The sequence below is a fragment of the Podarcis gaigeae genome (genome assembly GCF_964106915.1).
Source record: "Podarcis gaigeae genome assembly, chromosome: 4".
In the NCBI taxonomy this organism is placed as follows: Eukaryota; Metazoa; Chordata; class Lepidosauria; order Squamata; family Lacertidae; genus Podarcis; species Podarcis gaigeae.
In genome coordinates, this window is record NC_139677.1 from 97422734 (window position 1) to 97442484 (window position 19751).

The window sequence follows — 19751 nt, forward strand, 5'->3', positions numbered from 1 at the left end:
GTCTCTATTGCAAGACACACACACACAAAAGGAAAAGGGTGTGGGGACGGAAGAGGAAAACAAACAAGCTGCAGTCATTAAGAATGACCAGCTGGGATGGAAACCATTCAGGTAGCCTGAGGGAACAGCTGCTGTTGGGGAACAGCTGAGCAGGGCCAAAGGCAGCTGGAGGCAATAGAATAACAACCCATCTCAGGCTTAATAGACGTTGTGCATTTTGGCAGAAGCTCCGGATTCAGCATCCGCAGAAACCTTTCACTGCAGGCTTGTGCTGGCTGTTAGGTCAGGCATGGAACAGCTGAGCTCAAGAAAGCCACATGAGCCATTAATTGGAAAGACGATGTAAAAATATAGGGCATGGGAATAGATGCCTTGATGCACATGGGCTGGGAGGGGGCTAATAATTCTGACCGCACAGTGGCCACGACTTCTCAAAAGCCCAATAACTAGCCCCTTGGAGTTCCAGCAAAACAGAGCAGCTGCTCATGAAACAACAGGCAGGTGCTCCAACAGGTAAGGATGGCTATCAGTAGGTGAAGGCAAAGGGACCCCTGCCCATTAGGTCCAGTCATGACTGACTCTGGGGTTGCAGCGCTCGTCTCGCTTTATTGGCCGAGGGAGCCAGCGTACAGCTTCTAGGTCATGTGGCCAGCATGACTAAGCCGCTTCTGGTGAACCAGAGCAGCACACGGAAAGGCCATTTACCTTCCTGCCGGAGCGGTACCTATTTATCTACTTGCACTTTGAGGTGCTTTCGAACTGCTAGGTTGGCGGGAGCAGGGACTGAGCAACGGGAGCTCACCCCGCCGTGGGGATTCGAACCGCCGACCTTCTGATCAGCAAGCCCTAGGCTCTGTGGTTTAACCCACAGCGCCACCCACGTCCCTTCTATCAGTAGGAGCGATTCTAATAAAACGCAAACCATTAAGTCCTTGCAAAGTCCTTGGCCCCTTGTGAACGAAGTTTTTAACTGTTGCCTTTCTTGTTGTTTCCTCTTCCCTGCTTCTCAGCATCTTGCCCGGTCTTATGCAGCGGCAATGGGCAGTATATGAAAGGGCGCTGCTTGTGCCACAGTGGGTGGAAAGGAGCCGAATGTGACGTGCCAACCAACCAGTGCATCGACGTCGCCTGCAACAGCCACGGGACCTGTATCATGGGCACCTGTATCTGCAACCCGGGATACAAAGGAGAGAGCTGCGAGGAAGGTATTTGCAGGCATGGGCCAGTGGGTCTTATTTCCCCCCTTCGGTTTTCAGCCCAAGAGAGAGGGGAGTTGTTCACAGGCGGACCAAGTTCTAGAGGCCGAGGCCGTTTCGACTCCCGCAATGTGTTTTGTTTTGTTTTGAAAAGTTTTTATTGTTAAAATAATCCAGCATTAATACACACATATTGCGAATATACAAGCATTTAAACATACGTTTCATACAATCCTTAAAAATATTCAAACACACCTACATTCAGTCCCACAGATAATTCATTTTCCCATCACCACCCACCACCCCTCACCCCACCTTTGTGTTAGACTTCCAATCTACTCAATTGCAATTTCTTTCCACTTCAATTACTTTCTTTCACACACCTTTAACCTTATTTCATGCTTCTTTTTCTATTACACATTGTTATCCATCTTATTTAGTATTTCAGTATTTAAAACGGAACTTGTTTATTCTAATAGGAGTTCTGACTTTTCAATATGGTTTTGCAAGTATCCTTTAAACACCTTCCAGTCCCTCTCTATCTTCTCTTTTGAGATCCTTCCAATTTCTCCCATTGCAATGTGTTTTTTGAGGAGGCCAAGACTTCGCACAAACCTTGAAGTGCCAACACCACTGTTTGAGGCTGGTTCAAAGGCCTGGAATGGTCAAAGGCCTGGAAACGATGCCTTATGAGGAACGGCTAAGGGAGCAGGGCATGTTTAGCCTAGAGAAGAGGAGGTTAAGGGGTGATATGATAACCATGTTCAAATATATAAAAGGATGTCACATAGAGGAGGGAGAAAGGTTGTTTTCTGCTGCTCCAGAGAAGCGGACACGGAGCAATGGATCCAAACTACAAGAAAGAAGATTCCACCTAAACATTAGGAAGAACTTCCTGACAGTAAGAGCTGTTTGACAGTGGAATTTGCTGCCAAGGAGTGTGGTGGAGTCTCCTTCTTTGGAGGTCTTTAAGCAGAGGCTTGACCACCATATGTCAGGAGTGCTCTGATGGTGTTTCCTGCTTGGCAGGGGGTTGGACTCGATGGCCCTTCTGGTCTCTTCCAACTCTATGATTCTATGATTCTATCTTTCATTTTTGGTACAATAACTGGGTGAGAAAATGGCCAGTCCTCCTGAGGGGGCTTCTCAGAGGCAGTTCATATAATCACATACTTGAATCTCCTTCCCCATCTACACATCTAAAAGTATGCACTGGTTTTTTCCCCCTTGGTGTGCCATAGTAAGCAATTACTGATTCCATTGTTTACGGAGCGGCAGCGCATGCGAAGTGGTGCATTTATGTGCTGCTTTTCCTTTCAGAGTCTGAAAGCCGTGTCATATTCTGGCCTTGGATTCAAACACTGCTTCATCATCATCATCATCATCATTTTGTTTGTATGCCGCCTTTCCATAGCTGAAACTATGCTCAAGGCGACTTACAACATGACAAGCTTTACATAATTACAAACATAACTGAAGTCATAAACAATACAGTGGTACCTCAGGTTAAGTACTTAATTCGTTCCGGAGGTCCGTACTTAACCTGAAACTGTTCTTAACCTGAAGCACCACTTTAGCTAATGGGGCCTCCCGCTGCTGCCACGCCGCCGGAGCACGATTTCTGTTCACATCCTGAGGTAAAGTTCTTAACCCGAGGTACTATTTCTGGGTTAGCGGAGTCTGTAACCTGAAGCGTATGTAACCTGAAGCGTATGTAACCTGAGGTACCACTGTAAATAAAACACATCAAAAAGTACACAACCAAATAGAAACAATTTCCACATAATTATCAAATTATAATAAGATTTAAAACTTAAGATACAACAATAATATCAGTAACAGCAAGCAACAGCTCTCTCTCAACCCCCGGTCAACAAAACTCCATTCTTCAGCTTTTGTAGCTGGAGTCAGTCCGCACTCCACTCTCCCAGGCCAGGTGGGAAAGGGCCAGCAAGGCAGGGTGCAGGTTGTCCAAGGCTCACAGGCAAGATGGTCTCATTTAAGACAACGCAGATAAAAATTAAAAACAATTTAAAAGCAGCTGCAGTCCTTGTGAAGCCTGCCAAGCCCCACCCCAAGCCAGGTGGAGAGAGGCATGGGCAGGGTCCTTCAGGCCTTCAGCAGGTAGTTCTCCTGCTTCACAACTGAACGTCTCTTTTTTAAAAAAGTCTTGCCTTAAGATTGCTTTCAGTTCCGTTCTGGGCCTGAGATGGAAATGTTGTGGCGTTTCTCCTTGATCTGCATTCATTTCCATATCTCTTATAAGGCGCTGTGTTTTCATTCTTTCCTTTATGTGTGTGAAAGATGGAAGCCCTGTCGCTATTGTGGGTGGGTTGAACTGCTTTCTTAATGCCAGACCTCCTGTTATTGTGAAGCGATGAACAAAGTGGCTCTTGGGACAGCGCTGGCAGACGGATGTGCTTGTGTCAGCAAGACACCCGTCCGTCAGCTCCTTCAGAGGCAACAAGCAGGAACAACATGTTATAGCAAACACAAGGCTGTCCCTGAAAATGGCAAGCTTTCTCCTCTCCTTGTCCAACGCGTGGTACCCTGGCGTCATCAAGATCCACTCTTTCTTTCTTTCTTTCTTTCTTTCTTTAGAAAGGTTTCTTTATGGATTTCAGCTAGTACATCAGCAGGTTGTAGCTTTCCATCACACTAAGCCCGTTCAAGTGCAAGCATATAGAAAACGACCCAGTGTCCTCACACCAAGACACTTAAACTGTTGTGCTTGGGTGCAGCTTTTGGGCTTCCAGTAGATATCTTGATGGCCACTGTGAGGATGTCAGACTCAATAGACCTTTGGTCTAATTCCTCTTCCATTTTTAGGCAGGCCAGAGAAATAAGCCATTCGGAGCCCTCAAAGGAGGGCGTTCCATAGCTTTTATTTCAAATCAGTGAATTAAATAGGAAGTGCTTGGACAATTATGATTCTGATTTTGTTCATATCAGTTGCAATCTTATTACAGCTCTATTCAGACAACTTTTTTTGCCATTGCTTTGAAAGCCTCTTAGGGCTACAAAGTTGGACAGAGATTCTTAAATAAATAAATAAATAAATAAATGCCCAATATTATTTAATCGGATGGCAGCCCCAAATTAGAGAGGCAGGCACCAAATGAAACACATTTTCCTAGGAGCCTTTGTGTGGTTGGGAACTTTCCCCTTTCCTACTCAGCATTTGTTTCCCATATGCAAGACAATATTTCGTAGTTCTGCCAAGAGGAAAGGAACATTAAAAAGAATCTATGAAATATGTTATTTAGGAAATCTGTGGGATTCTTCCCCCTCCCCCCAAAAAAAACTGTAAATCCCTCCAATAAAAGTTGATTTCAAATATTTCACAAATATTATTTCTTTTCTTTAAAGGGGGGCCATCTGGTCTTGATCGCTTTCGGTTTGAAGCCTCAGTGCTTCTTCCTCCAATGTTTAAAATATGCCTTTTCTGATTAATGTTCTCTTAACTTTTCTCTCTTACACACACACACACACACACACACATTGTATTAAGCCTGTACAGTACAGTTGAACCTTGGTTTTTGAGCGTCTCAGAAGCCGAATGTTTCAGAAGACGAACTCTGGAAACCCGGAAGTAATTGCTTCCGTTTTCCAATGCGCCTCGGAAGTCGAACAGGTTCCGCTGCGTGTTTTTCTATTTTCACCATTGAAATTTCTGGCAGCCCTTTGCGCATTGGTTGTCGAACGTTTTGGAAGTCGAACGGTCTTCCGGAACGTTCAACAGCCAAGGTTCCACTGTATTATCAAAGCGCCTTTTTTATTTTACTTATTTATTTATTAGATTTCTTTGCCGCCCTTCATCCGAGGATCACAGGGCGGTTTACAATACAAAAACACAAAAATACTTACCATAAGAACAAACAAAAACAATAGCTCTGCACGCACGCACACAGTTTAAAAGGCCAAAGAGTGTTTAATTGGCCAAAGGTCTAGATATAATAATAATATAATAATAATAATAATTTATTATTTGTACCCCGCCCATCTGGCTGGGTTTCCCCAGCCACTCTGGGCGGCTTCCAACAGAGATGAAAAATACACTAAAATGTCACATATTAAAAACTTCCCTGAACAGGGCTGCCTTCAGATGTCTTCTGAATGTCAGGTAGTTGTTTATCGCTTTGACATCTGATGGGAGGGCATTCCACAGGGCGGGCGCCACTACCGAGAAGGCCCTCTGCCTGATTCCCTGTAACTTGGCCTCTCGCAGTGAGGGAACCGCCAGAAGGCCCTCGGAACTGGACCTCAGTGTCCGGGCAGAACGATGGGGGAGGAGATGCTCCTTCAGATATACTGGACCGAGGCCATTTAGGGCTTTAAAGGTCAGCACCAACACTTTGAATTGTGCTCGGAAACGTACTGGGAGCCAACATTCCATATAGAGGAATGTTTTCGCTTGGTGCCTCGCAAGCCTCCCTGGGGAAAACACCCCACAAATGGGGGGCCACCACAGGAAAGGCCCTGTTCTCGTGTTGTCATCCTCCAAACATGGAGAAGGCACATGGAGAAGGGCGTCCGATCGTGATCGCAGGGTCTGGGTTGGTTCATATCAGGGGAGGTGGTCCTTGAGTTATTGCGGTCCAGCCAGATCTCTCCTGCCTGCCTTTTGTTGAATTGAACAGGAATTGTGCTAGTCTGCCTAGTCTACTATACCTCTCCCGTTTATCTCAGCAGTGAGTGGTCATGTACGATGCTGGTTGCAGCTTTGCAAAACCTGGAGAACCTGCTCTTATTACCAAGCTGTGTTTCCTCCCCGATTGTATCCAGCAGGTTCAATTCCCAATGCATTGTTATTGATTAATGTATTGATGGACTCCTAAAGACATCGCAAGGCTGGGTGCAGCCATACCACTGAAATAGTTTTGGAAACAGTACGTGAAAGCAAGATAGGTTTGGAATAATAATAATAATAATAATAATAATAATAATAATAATTTATTATTTATACCCCACCCATGTGGCTGAGTTTCCCTAGCCACTCTGGGCGGCTCCCAATCAAGTGTTAAAAACAATACAGCGTTGAATATTAAAAACTTCCCTGAACTGGGCTTCCTTCAGATGTCTTTTAAAGATAGGATAGCTGCTTATTTCCTTCACATCTGAAGGGAGGGCGTTCCACAGGGCGGGTGCCACTACCGAGAAGGCCCTCTGTCTGGTTCCCTGTAACCTCACTTCTTGCAATGGGGAACCGCCAGAAGGCCCTCGGCGCTGGACCTCAGTGTCCAGGCTGAACAATGGGGGTGGAGATGCTCCTTCAGATATACTGGACCGAGGAAAGCAATATGAAGTTAGCTCCCAAGGCAGAGACGCCTTTTCACCCAACTGGGGGGAAACTTGTTGAAGCAAGAGTGTTTGCAAATGTTTCTGAAAGGCACAGATAGCAGGCACCTGCCTCAATGGGGATGGCGTTCCACAAAACCGGGGCAGCCAGTTTCTGTGAAGTTTCTGTGAAGTGGGTTTCTGGCATTTGGGGGACTTTAAACTGTGTAGCTATTTCAGTTCAGCTGGTGCAATTGGGAGCACAGGAATGTTGGAAGCTGGCTTATCCCATGTCAGACCTCTGGTCCATGTAACTCAGTACTGTCTTCACTGATTGGCAGCGACACTCCTAAGCTATCATAGAATTGCAGAGTTGGAAGGGACGCCAAGGGTCATCTAGTCTAACCCCCCACAATGCAGGAATCTCATACATGACCAACACATGGCCATCCAACCTCTGCTCAAAAACCTCTGAGGAACATCCACAACTTCTCAAGGGAGGCGCTCCGACTGTCAGAAGGTTTTTCGTATGTTTAGACAAGACATTCCCAGCAATACCTGGAGATACCTGAAACCTTCTCCATGCAAGGGAGATGCTCTGCCATTGTTCTATAGTCCTTCTACCTTTGAAGGTGGGGCTGCCTTTGAAGGTGATCCGGAAACTACAATTAATCCAGAATGCGGCAGCTAGACTGGTGACTGGGAGTGGCCACCAAGACCATATAACACCGGTCCTCAAAGACCTACATTGGCTTCCAGTACGTTTCTGAGCACAATTCAAAGTGATGGTGCTGACCTTTAAAGCCCTAAATGGCCTTGGCCCAGTATACCTGAAGGAGCATCTCCACCCCCATCGTTCAGCCCGGACACTGAGGTCCAGCTCCGAAGGGCCTTCTGGCGATTCCCTCACTATGAGAAGTGATTTTACAGGGAACCAGGCAGAGGGCCTTCTCGGTAGTGGCGCCCACCCTGTGGAATGCCCTCCTGTCAGAGTGAAGGAGATAAACAACTATCTGACTTTTAGAAGGCATCTGAAGGCAGCCCTGTTTAGGGAAGTTTTTAATGTTTGATGTTTTACCGCTTTTTAAAATTATTATTATTATTATTATTATTATTATTATTATTATTATTATTTCTCATGCAGTGCTTATCCTGAACTCCAAATAATACAGTAGTACCAAATAATACAGTGGTACCTCGGGTTAAGTACTTAATTCGTTCTGGAGGTCCATTCTTAACCTGAAACTGTTCTTAACCTGAAGCGCCACTTTAGCTAATGGGGCCTCCAGCTGCTGCTGCGCCGCTGGAGCACAATTTCTGTTCTCATTCTGAAGCAAAGTTCTTAACCCGAGGTACTGTTTCTGGGTAAGCGGAGTCTGTAACCTGAAGCGTATGTAATCAGAGGTACCACTGTAATAATAATAATAATAATAATAATAATAATAATAATAATAATAATAAATAATTAATAATAATAATAATAATAATAATAATAATAATAATAATAATAATAATAATAATTTATTACTTATACCCCGCCCATCTGGCTGGGTTTCCCCAGACACTCTGGGCAGCTTCCAACAAGAGATTAAAAATACATTAAAACACCAGTCATTAAAAACTTCCTTAAACAGGGAACCCCTGGATCTCCCACATCCTTGAGCACCTCTGCTCCACTTGCTCAGTCAGTAGAGCATGAGACCCTTAAATCTCAGGGTCGTGTGTTCGGGCCGCACATTGGGCGAAAGATCCCTGCATTGCAAGGGGTTCGTATAGATGACCCGGGAGGTCCCTTCCAACTCTACAATTCTACGATTCCATGCTCATCAAAGAATGCTGTTTTAGCTTCAGCAACCTAATGCCACACTCGGCCAAGGAAGTTATTATTAATATCCTTCATTAGGCATAGCAAACCACACATTATCAAACAAATACTGTATACAAATTGTGCAAAATACGAGCTCAACATAACAAGGTTTGTCCCAGTCAGATCTTTAACTCCAGAGAGAATCAATTTGCATAAATAATACAATACAACATTACCACATCACCGATCAGTTAAGAACCACCAAATCTCTTTATAATGGCCCAGTCTTTCTACATGGACAGCACTCAAAAATTCAAAGTAAGTTGATCATTCCTGTCCGAGAGCAGGTCCTGAACCGTTGATGGTATAGAATTGAGCCCATTGAGTTGTAAGGCCTCTAATAATTGCCAGTAAACAAGCCTCTAATAATTGCCAAGGAAGTTCTCTGGCGCCCGCCCTGCAGAAATGAATGGGAGCCATGGAAAGGATTCTATCATTTCGGTGGGACTGACCCGGGAGAAGTCCCCCCGGTGGATCGGTGCCTCAATTCACAGCTTCTGCTGTTTTTCACCTGGAACAGATCTCTAGAAAGAGGCTGGAGGCCTCCACTCACTCGCTTTCAGCGGAATTTGCTGAGCAGAACTTCCTGCGAAAACGAAAAACGAAAACCCACAGCCATGCTATTCTTCTCCTTCAAGAAGAAGAAGAAAGTGGGAAACGAAAAGGGAGCAATCACACACACATTGAAGCTTTTGTTCACAAAGGAGGCAGCGAAGCTCTCCAATCCAAGACCCCTTGCCACGGTGCCAAGACTCTGAAGCGATGCGGCCAGCAAGGGCAAGATTAAAGTAGCCATTGTACCGGGCGCCTTCTGAAAGGGCTCGTTTCAACATGAAAAATGGCCCTGGGATTATGATGAATGAGGTGTCCTGACATGCATGCAACCGCCCCCCCCCCAGTAATCCTGTGTTAACGCTGAGGTAGCAGAGCGCTCTTGCAGCCTGTGATGGAGACCCCTGTACCGCTCACCTCCTTCCCCCCATTGGCCTTCGGAGAGGATGATTAATTGCCTATCCGTTGCCCCTTGTCAGTTAGCCGGCAATCTTTGTTCCCCACAGTTGAACCATCTGCTGGGGCCGTAAGGTGCTGCCAGCTCGCTCTCCCTGTTCTCCCTTTCATGGCTGTTACTTCTGAGGAAGAGGGCAGTCAGGGGGCTGAGAGAGGTCCCAGCATTCTAAGGTTGGTGCCTTCGCTCTTGGAAGCTTTTAACAGCCCCGGAGATTTATAAGCCGGGTCTCCTCTTCCTGCCTCTCTGGCGATGCAAAAAGATTGAGAGTCTTCATGCCACAGAAATATATCCCCGCGCAGCTCAGGGAAAGGGCTGAGCCTAGGTAAAATGCAGGTGACTTTGTAAATTAAGTCATATATATATATACACACACACACACACACATATATATATATACACACACACACACACACACACACAGTGGACGCTCAGGTTGCAAACGTGATCCATGCGGGATGCACGTTCACAACCCGCAGTGGCGCATTTGCGCACGTGCAGGTTGCGATTCGGTGCTTCTGTGCATGCGCAAAGCGCAATTTAGCACTTCTGCACATGCACAACCCCTGAAACCCAGAAGTAACCCATTCCGGTACTTCCGGGTTTTGGCGGGTCCGTAAGCCAAAAAAACACAACCTGAAGCGTCTGGAACCTGAGGTATGACTGTGTGACACACACACACACAAAGAGAGAGAGAGAGAGAGCTTCCAGATGACAGCAGCCACGAAATTAAAAGACGCCTGCTTCTTGGGAGAAAAGCAATGACAAACCTAGACAGCATCTTAAAAAGCAGAGACATCACTTTGCCGACAAAGGTCCGTATAGTTAAAGCCATGGTTTTCCCAGTAGTGATGTATGGAAGTGAAAGCTGGACCATAAAGAAGGCTGATCGCCAAAGAATTGATGCTTTTGAATTATGGGGCTGGAGGAGACTCTTGAGAGTCCCATGGACTGCAGGAAGATCTAACCTCTCCATTCTGAAGGAAATCAGCCCTGAGAGCTCACTGGAAGGACAGATCCTGAAGCTGAGGCTCCAATACTTTGGCCACCTCATGAGAAGAGAAGAATCCCTGGAAAAGACCCTGATGTTGGGAAAGATGGCGGGCACAAGGAGAAGGGGACGACAGAGGACGAGATGGTTGGACAGAGTTCTCGAAGCTACAAACATGAGTTTGAGCAAACTGCGGGAGGCAGTGGAAGACAGGAGTGCCTGGCGTGCTCTGGTCCATGGGGTCACGAAGAGTCGGACATGACTAAACGACTAAACAACAACAACAAGATAGATAGATAAATATATCTATTCATTGCTTCCGTTTGCGGATTTGCTTTCCGTCGAAACATCGCTAAGCGCTTTAACAGCAGAAGCACCGGTGACAGAAACATACGTGAAACGATTCTGTATATAAAACCCGTTTTCCAGCCCAATGCAAATGCAGAGCAGGGTAAAGATTCCTACTTAAATAGCTCTATCTATATCTGCCTGTCTGTCTGTCTGTCTGTCTGTCTGTCTGTCTGTCTGTCTGTCTATCATCTATCTATTTATCAAACTTTTTCAGCAATGGGCTGGTCCACTGTCTTTGTGTGGGGCCGGACTATATTTTGAAAAAAGTATATGGATTAATTCCTATGCCCCACAAATAACCCAGAGATGCATTTTAAATAAAAGCACACATTCTACTCATGTAAAAACACACTGATTCCTGGACCGTCCGCGGGCCGGATTTAGAAGGCGATTGGGCCGGATCCGACCCCTGGGCCTTAGTTTGCCTACCCATGATCTATAGCAAATGCTCTCTCAGCCGTGAAACTCACCTGGGTGTGACTTAGGGCCTGCCACTCCCTCTCTCACCTTGCCTACCTCACAAGGTTGTTGTGAGGATGAGATGGTGGAGGCGAGTGCTTCGGCCACCTTGCACTCCCGGGAGGGGCATAAGCTGAACAAACAAATGAGGTCATGAATGCGAACCTAGGCTTATTTCTACATGTGCATCCCTTTTTCTCTCTTCCCCCTGCAGTGGACTGCATGGACCCCACCTGCTCCGGGCGTGGCGTGTGCGTGAGAGGAGAATGCCACTGCTCCGTCGGATGGGGGGGAACCAACTGCGAGACCCCCAGAGCGACCTGCCTGGACCAGTGCTCCGGCCACGGCACGTTCGTGCCCGAAACCGGCCTGTGCAGCTGTGACCCCAGCTGGACTGGACACGACTGTGCCATTGGTAATTGCACCTGCGGCTTTTTTTCCATTTATTTATTTCAACAGTGTATGGTGGTGTTAGGGGTGGGGTGGGGTGGGGGACACGTCTGGCTCCTTTTGGGGTCGTTTGCCTGTCAATGTTGGGGGGGGGGAGGTTCTGAGCTCTACGGGAACACCTCTCCCGGTATGCCCCACGGAGGACCTTAAGGTCCATAAATAACAACACCCTAGAGGTCCCGGGCCCTAAGGAAGTCAGATTAGCCTCAACCAGAGCCAGGGCCTTTTCAGCACTGGCTCCAGCCTGGTGGAACGCTCTGTCTCATGAGACCAGGGCCCTGCGGGATCTGATTTCTTTCCTCAGGGCCTGTAAGACAGAGTTGTTCTGCCTGGCCTTTGACTTAGGATCAATTTGATTCACTCCCCCCCCCCTTTTTTCCCCTTTCTCCTCCTGTGATGAGGCTGCATTTTAATGTTTTAATTGTTTTAATGTTGTATTTTAATCTTGTTTTTTAAGTTGTATTACAATCAACTTGTTTTTATTATTGGTTGTTAGCCGCCCTGAGCCCGGTCTTGGCTGGGGAGGGTGGGGTATAAATAAAATTTAATAATAATAATAATAATAATAATAATAATAATAATTTGCACTGCCCAGGCTTGCACCCCAGGGAGGTCACTTTGGTGCTTCTAACACAGCCGTTTGACTTCACCCCCAGAGGCGCACTCCATTGTCTCTGGAGACAAGATGGATGACAACACTATATCACTTAGCTTCAGTAGTCTCTAAGCACCTGCACCCATAACTCTCCTTGCCCCTCAGTGTACATATAGGCCCATAGTTCATGCAAACTATTCATTTTTTGGGGGGGCGAGGTGTGGTGGCGGAGCTACGCCTGTCTCAGGAGTACAGCCACGGTTGGCGTGCAAATCCATCTTTCGGAGCTGAGACCGAGATAGACTTGAGAGGTCTGGGTAACAAATGGGTGTTTACAAACCACCTTGGCAGAGATTTCTTGCCACCAGGCATGAAACAATAATAACTTTCTGAACATGGGAAACAGCTCTGTGAGGGATGGAGTCATGGAGCCATGTACTACTGAACTGCCTGACAAAAAGTGACTTGAGGTGCATTCTACAAATGCAAAAAGGGGAAAGGTTATGTTTTGCTATGCGACCCCTGGAGGGAGTTGTTTTCCGTGGGACTGAGGTGGGAGCGGGGCTGGGGAGAGGAGTTATACGCAGAAATAACGGAAGAGGGTAGTCTGCCGTATTAAATCAGTCCTCAAATTGTAGTTGCCTCTCATTTTCTTCAGGAATTAACGGCTTCTTTTTTTAATGGTAAGCTGCTGTTGTTGTTGTTCTTGTTGTTGTTGTGGGTTGGAAGGCATAATCGTATCTCCCTCATCTCTGGAGACCTTTAAAGAATGGAATGTCAGGATTTAAGCTTATAGGGTCTCTGTTCTTTACTACCTGGAAATGGTGGTATTTGCGGACTGGCAACCTCAGTTAAAGTTAAGGAGCCCAGGAATATGGTTTCAGTGCCGGAACAGAACTCGCGCGCCTTCCACACAAAACAGAAATCTGCTCCTGGTCTTTTCCTGCGCTCCCCAAAACTCTTCTTTTAATCCTAATTTAGCACGTGGAGAAAAGCCTTTTTTCATTGCGTTCAATAGCCAGAAATCCTTGCTGTTTCTACGCTTGCTGCTTGCGTTCCACTCGGAAATCTGCCAATAGATCCCAGTCTTTTTGTTCTGCGCTGTTGCTGTAGGAGACCGATAGGGGAGAGCTGGGGCAGAGGAAGGCGTCCGGTTGTGCTGCTGCAGATGCACCAGGGCGTTCCTTCTGTCTGAGCTCCTCCCAGCGGCCATTCCTCCTCTGGTCACTGCTGTGGACCACCCATTAGGTCACCATCTTTTGGTTGCAGCTCTTGCAGCCTAACTCTTTATTTTGGGTTGCTGTTGGACACATCTGATGGGTGCTTTAGCTGAGATTCCTGCATTGCAGGGGGTGGTACTAGGTGACATCTGGGGTCTCTTCCAACTCTGCAATTCTATGATTCCATGATTCTAAGCAGCCAGCTAAGCTCATTGTCACACAAAGAAACTTGCTAAACAGTCCAGTAACCTCCTCCACTACTTTTCGGTCCTCACTGGGCACAGGAAACCCCAAACGGGAAGGGGCTTAGGGCAGTGGTCAGCAAACTTACCGCACCTCAGGCGGGTGTCTCCAGCGTTGATTGCGCGGCGGGCCAGAGGTTGAGGGAATGCATGCTCATACACGTGCTATTTCCGGCGCACTTCCGGGTCGGAGGAGCACCGGAAATAGCTTCTGTGCACAGGCCTCCTCCGACCCGGATGTGTACCGGAAATCTTGCTTGCACATGGGCACAACACTTGTGCATGCGCACAAACTACTTCTGGTGCTCCTCCGACCCAGAAGTGGGCAGCCACGCAGCACAGCACCATTAAGAGCGGGGGTCGCCGCGGGCCGGATAAACGAGTCCCTCGGGCCTTATCGGGCCTGCAGACCTTAGTTTGGGGACCCCTGGCTTAGGGCATCATCCAGACAGACCCCCCTCCCTGTTTAGGTGCCAAGGTGTTTCATAAGGCCAACATGGAGCTGTTTTTTTTGGGGGGGGAGGAATAACATCACAGAGGAACAGAGTGTTATCGACAACCGTTGGCGTCCAAATTTTCATAAGCTATGTTTTAGGCGATATCACCATTGATATCCTTGATTAATTTATGAGCAGAGGGCGATGTATAGGTTACAAATTTATTGTAATGTATGATGGTGGTTTTTGTTTTGGTTTTGCTTCGGTTACTGTTTGTCTTTTGTAAGTTTTGGCGATTTTAAATTTGGAGGTTGAAGTATAATATGTTGGTATGGGAAACTGTCGTGTAACGGGCCAATGGCCGTAATAAAGATCAATCCAAATTTTCATAAGTTCACCACCACCACCCGCTTGTTTAAAAATTTCGGAAATAACCCAAGTGGTGCCTAAAAGAGAGGAACTGATTCATCACCCAGGGATCATTCGAAGATAAGGGATAATTTATTGTGGCTTTGCTGTCCTTATGTAGCCTGAGTGAGCAGCCTATCAGGGAGGGTGTGTGTTTGTTTGTTTGTTTGTTTGTTTGTTTGTTTGTTTGCTTGCTTGCTTGCTTGCTTGCTTGCTTACTTGCTTGCTTTAATTGCAACACAGTAGGAAAATCACACCCTTCCAATTCTGATAAAAAACTGAGAGTACCAGTGGGGTGAGGTGCTGCTGCTTAATTAAGCTCACTTGAAACCAGAAAATCCAACTTAAGACAGTTTGTAATTATTAAATTTTCTAATAACATTTTGAAGGTCAGTGGAACGGTTCCAGTTTTTAAGCAGCTCTGGGCAATTTTTACCTGATCTTCTATCTTAGCATTAAATCCACATTTATTAAAGGATTTAGCACGGGTAACAGAAGCGGCTATCTCTCTCTCTTTTTGTTTCCCTTGCATACAAATGTAATCTCCCCACCCCACCCCTTCCAACAGCCATCTTGCAAACCAGTAAGCTCCACGAGTGGAAGATTTTTTGGGGTGACAAATGTATGAGCCAGTGTGGTGTAGTGGTTAAGAGCGGTAGTCTCGTAATCCTGGGTAACCAGGTTCGCGTCTCCGCTCCTCCACATGCAGCTACTGGGTGACCTTGGGCCAGTCACACCTCTGTGAAGTCTCTCAGCCCCACTCACTTCACAGAGTGTTTGTTGTGGGGGAGGAAGGGAAAGGAGAATGTTAGCCGCTTTGAGACTCCTTAAAGGGAGTGAAAGGCGGGATATCAAATCCAAACTCTTCTTCTTCTTCTCTTCTTAATAGAAAAAAGGGTGTGGGTGGGTAGGTGTTTGAAAAGTGAGGTGGATGCTAGCGTCATTACTTATCCCTCCTTACTCCACTTTGAATTGGACATAGGTAAAGATAAAGGGACCCCTGACCATTAGGTCCAGTCGTGACCGACTCTGGGGTTGTGGCGTTCATCTCGCTTTATTGGCTGAGGGAGCCGGCGTACAGCTTCCAGGTCATGTGGCCAGCAGGACTAAGCCGCTTCTGGCGACTCAGAGCAGCGCACGGAAACGCCGTTTACCTTCCCGCCGGAGCGGTACCTATTTATCTACTTGCACTTTGATGTGCTTTTGAACTGCTAGGTTGGCAGGAGCTGGGACCGAGCAATGGGAGCTCACCCCGTCACAGGGATTCAAACCGCCGACCTTCTGATCGGCAAGACCTAGGCTCTGTGGTTTAACCCACAGTGCCACCTGCGTCCCATTGGACATAGACTGCAACAAAAGAATGAATGAGGGCCTTCCCCCACTTTTGAGGTTACCCGTAGGAACACTCAGCCCTAAACTAAGCATGGTCAGTGAGTTTCATTTTTCAAAAATGACCAGACTCTTCTAGAAGGTGGAACTGTGAATGGCCGTCTCTGCTCGCCTGGGAGCCGTTTGAATTTGCCCCAGGCGACCTGGCAAGCAGCTAACCACAAGCCTATAGTATTTCCGGAGTTGCATTTTATTTTAATTTTTTTCTTCTTCGATGATCTTTATTGAATTTTTAGTTACATACTGTACATACCCATATATTATACACATACACATACATTATACACATACATACACATAGATTTTATTTTATTTTTAATTTATTTAATCATTTTTTCAGTACAAACAACAACTGCAAAAGACACATACAACAAAAACCATAATAACACTAATAACACAATTGACAATTCAGATTTGAATACAATTCAGATTTGAATGTAGCTAATCTGTCCATATTATCAATCCATGTGCTCAATGGAAACTTTTTCTGGAGTTGCATTGTTGAGAATTGTGAGAATTGTCTTTCCTCTGTAGCGGTATATCAACATGGTTTCCTCCAGATATTTTATACTACAGATCAAGATTCCTGCGTTGCAGAGGGTTAGACTAGATGGCCCTAGTGGATCCCTTCCAAATCTAGGATTCTACAGCTTTCTTCAGCCCCAGCATAGCTGTCAACTTACAGATTTGAAAATAAGGGACCAGCAGCCTCGAAAATAAGGGATCAGCAGCCAAAATAAGGGATCAACAATTACTTTTATAAAATACATATTTTGTTGCGTGCAAATGGCTTTAGATACCTATTAGGTCCATAAATTACCATATAGCATATATTCAACACAAAAAAAACAGCAACAATTTGTTGTTGACAAAGCAAGCTGGACATAGAAAGGGCCCCATTACCTTCAGTAGCTTATTTAAGAGACATCATCAATAAGGGACAGCAGCGGGACATGGTGCTGAAATAAGGGACTGTACCGCCAAATAAGGGACACTTGACAGCTATGAGCCCCAGCCATCATGGCTAACGGCCACGGATGATGGGACTTGTAGCCTAGGACTTCTGGAGAGCAGCAGCTGAGGAAGGCCACTCAATTGCTGCGCGTTTGCAAATTCTCCCCTTTCCAGCAAGCCCTGAGAACGCACCCCTGGGTGTTTGGCTTTTGTTATGCTGGGAAAAAAGGAACAGGACATTTGCTGGGATCAAAGGTTTGGCCAGGAAGCAAACAGCAAGCATCTTAAGCCCGCTCACATGTTTCGTGAGCCAATCCCCTCTCCCTCCTCTAGAAAACTGGCCCGTCTCAAGCCAGGAACAATTCATTACTTTGTGGAAGCAGATTTTCTTCAGCCAAGAGGGATCACTTCCAACGGACAAGAAGTGCACTCTCAAGCCAGGCGTTGCCATTTTTATTTAGTAAGTTTTGCAGTGTTTTGCGGAAAGCACATGCAATGCATGCCCTCTCTCTCCTTCAGTGGCGTAGAAAACTATGCACAGCTCATTCTGAGCACTCTCTTGCTACAAACAGGGAAACACGCTCTTTATATCAGTTGATGAATTGCATGTGGATGAAATCCTACCCTTTCCAGGTTCTTCATCTCTAGACTGCTAAATTGTGAGCTTAGTATCTGATACTCGCAACGTGCTTTAAAATCTTGGCCGTCAACAGATGAGCTTCACTGGGACCCAGGTTGTTTGCTTCATCTTATCACCTTCCCATTTGCTTATTTATTTATTAAATTTGTATGCCACCCTTAAGAGACGCAGGTGGCGCTGTGGGTTAAAGCCTCAGCACCTAGGACTTGCCGATCGAAAGGTCGGCGGTTCGAATCCCTGCGGCGGGGTGCGCTCCTGCTGCTCGGTCCCAGCGCCTGCCAACCTAGCAGTTCGGGTGCAAGTAGATAAATAGGGACCGCTTACCAGCGGGAAGGTAAATGGCGTTTCCGTGTGCGGCTCTGGCTCGCCAGAGCAGCGATGTCACGCTGGCCACGTGACCTGGAAGTGTCTCCGGACAGCGCTGGCCCCTGGCCTCTTGAGTGAGATGGGCGCACAACCCCAGAGTCTGGCAAGACTGGCCCGTACGGGCAGGGGTACCTTTACCTTTACCTTTATGCCACCCTTCCTCCATAGCTCTCTGGAAGGTTCACAGCATAAAATACAAGATAAAAATATCAAACACATAATAAAAACGAGGAGGGGAGACTCGATAAACCCCCTCCAACAAGCCCCCTGCCACAGACACGTTTAAAAGGGGCATAAGATGTTAATTAGCCAAAGGCCCAGTTAAAGAGGAACGTTTTCACCTGGTGCCTAAAGGTGTATAATGTGCCAGGCAAGCCTCCCAGGGAGAGCATTCCACAAACAGGAAGCCACCACAGAGAAGGCCCTGTTCTTGTGTTGTCACCCTCAGGTCCTTTATGTGCAATAAATAAATAAAATAAAATAATTGCATCAGTAAAGTCACATGGGGACGCAGGTGGCGCTGTGGGTAAAAGCCTCAGCGCCTAGGACTTGCCGATCGAAAGGTCGGCGGTTCGAATCCCTGCGGCGGGGTGCGCTCCCGCTGCTCGGTCCCAGCGCCTGCCAACCTAGCAGTTCGAAAGCACCTCCGGGTGCAAGTAGATAAATAGGGACCGCTTTCTAGCGGGAAGGTAAACGGCGTTTCCGTGTGCGGCTCTGGCTCGCCAGAGCAGCGATGTCACGCTGGCCACGTGACCCGGAAGTGTCTCCGGACAGCGCTGGCCCCTGGCCTCTTAAGTGAGATGGGCGCACAACCCCAGAGTCTGTCAAGACTGGCCCGTAAGGGCAGGGGTACCTTTACCTTTACCTTTAAAGTCACATGGGAGAAGCTTGGTTTCTGTACAACAATAACTCTCTGTGTTTGTGTGTGTGTGTGTGTGTGTGTGTGTGCCTTTACCTGTACCATGAGCAGAAAGAGAGAGTGCCTACTCTCATGGGTAGGCAAACTAAGGCCCCTTCTCAATCCGGCCTGCGGATGGTCCGGGAATCGGAATGTTTTTACATGAGTAGAAGGTGTCCTTTTATTTAAAATGCATATCTGGGTTATTTGTGGGGCCTGCCTGGTGTTTTTACATGAGTAGGATGTGTCCCTTTATTTAAATTGAATCTCTGAGTTATTTGTGGGGCATAGGAATTCATTCATTTTTTAAAAAAATATATATAGTCTGGCCCCCCACAAGGTCTGAGGGACAGTGGACCGGCCCCCTGTTGAAAAAGCTTGCTGACCCCTGTTATGCCTTCTGCAGACATAGCAATTTCCCTTAACATTTTAGCTCTCCGTGTCTGAAGAGGGACCTGTAGGCAACTCCGAAGTCAAAATTCACCCTGAAAGTCTTAAGGAGGAGAGCTCTCCGGCCTTAAAAACTGTCTCAGGCCCCCCTCCTGCATGAGACTTTCTGAGCAACAGGGCGTATGAATCAGTGTGCGAGGCAAAAACAGCAGGAGCGCACTGAGCACCTCACGATGGCACAGGGCGCAGCCTGAGCTGTTCTCGCAAACAGTGAAAAGAGATTATAGATGAAAGGAAATATTTAACCATCAAGTTTTTTTGCAGGGAGGGGTGGAGGGAAACATTTGGTGTGAAAATATTTGTTATTGGGGAAAAGGCTTTGATGCCCACGGAGAGTCTGTTAGATCTGCTCTGAAAAGCTGCCCCCACTGGCTCGCGGTGCTGTAATCAGAGTATTTAAAGCCTCCTTTTTCCTCCTCAGCTTTCTTCTCATTTGCTTCCGAGTCTCAGATTTTGTATAATCTCGTTTTTCATTGCACCCGCAAAAAAACCCCTATTTTATTACTATTCTTTTTAATTTAGGCTGCACATATGACTCAGATATCTCTATACTGA

The 19751-nt window shown here is 46.6% G+C and overlaps 1 protein-coding gene across 13 annotated transcripts in view; it reads left to right on the forward strand.

Moving 5' to 3' along the window:
• Nucleotides 1-19751, forward strand: part of TENM4 (teneurin transmembrane protein 4) — a 650537-nt gene that overhangs the window by 498956 nt on the left and 131830 nt on the right. For all 13 annotated transcript variants that reach the window (XM_083735741.1, XM_083735748.1, XM_083735749.1 and 10 more), the window contains 2 exons: nt 1011-1205; nt 11362-11562. In XM_083735741.1, the coding sequence (XP_083591867.1) occupies nt 1011-1205; nt 11362-11562 (396 nt within the window). The remainder of the gene's footprint in view (nt 1-1010; nt 1206-11361; nt 11563-19751) is intronic.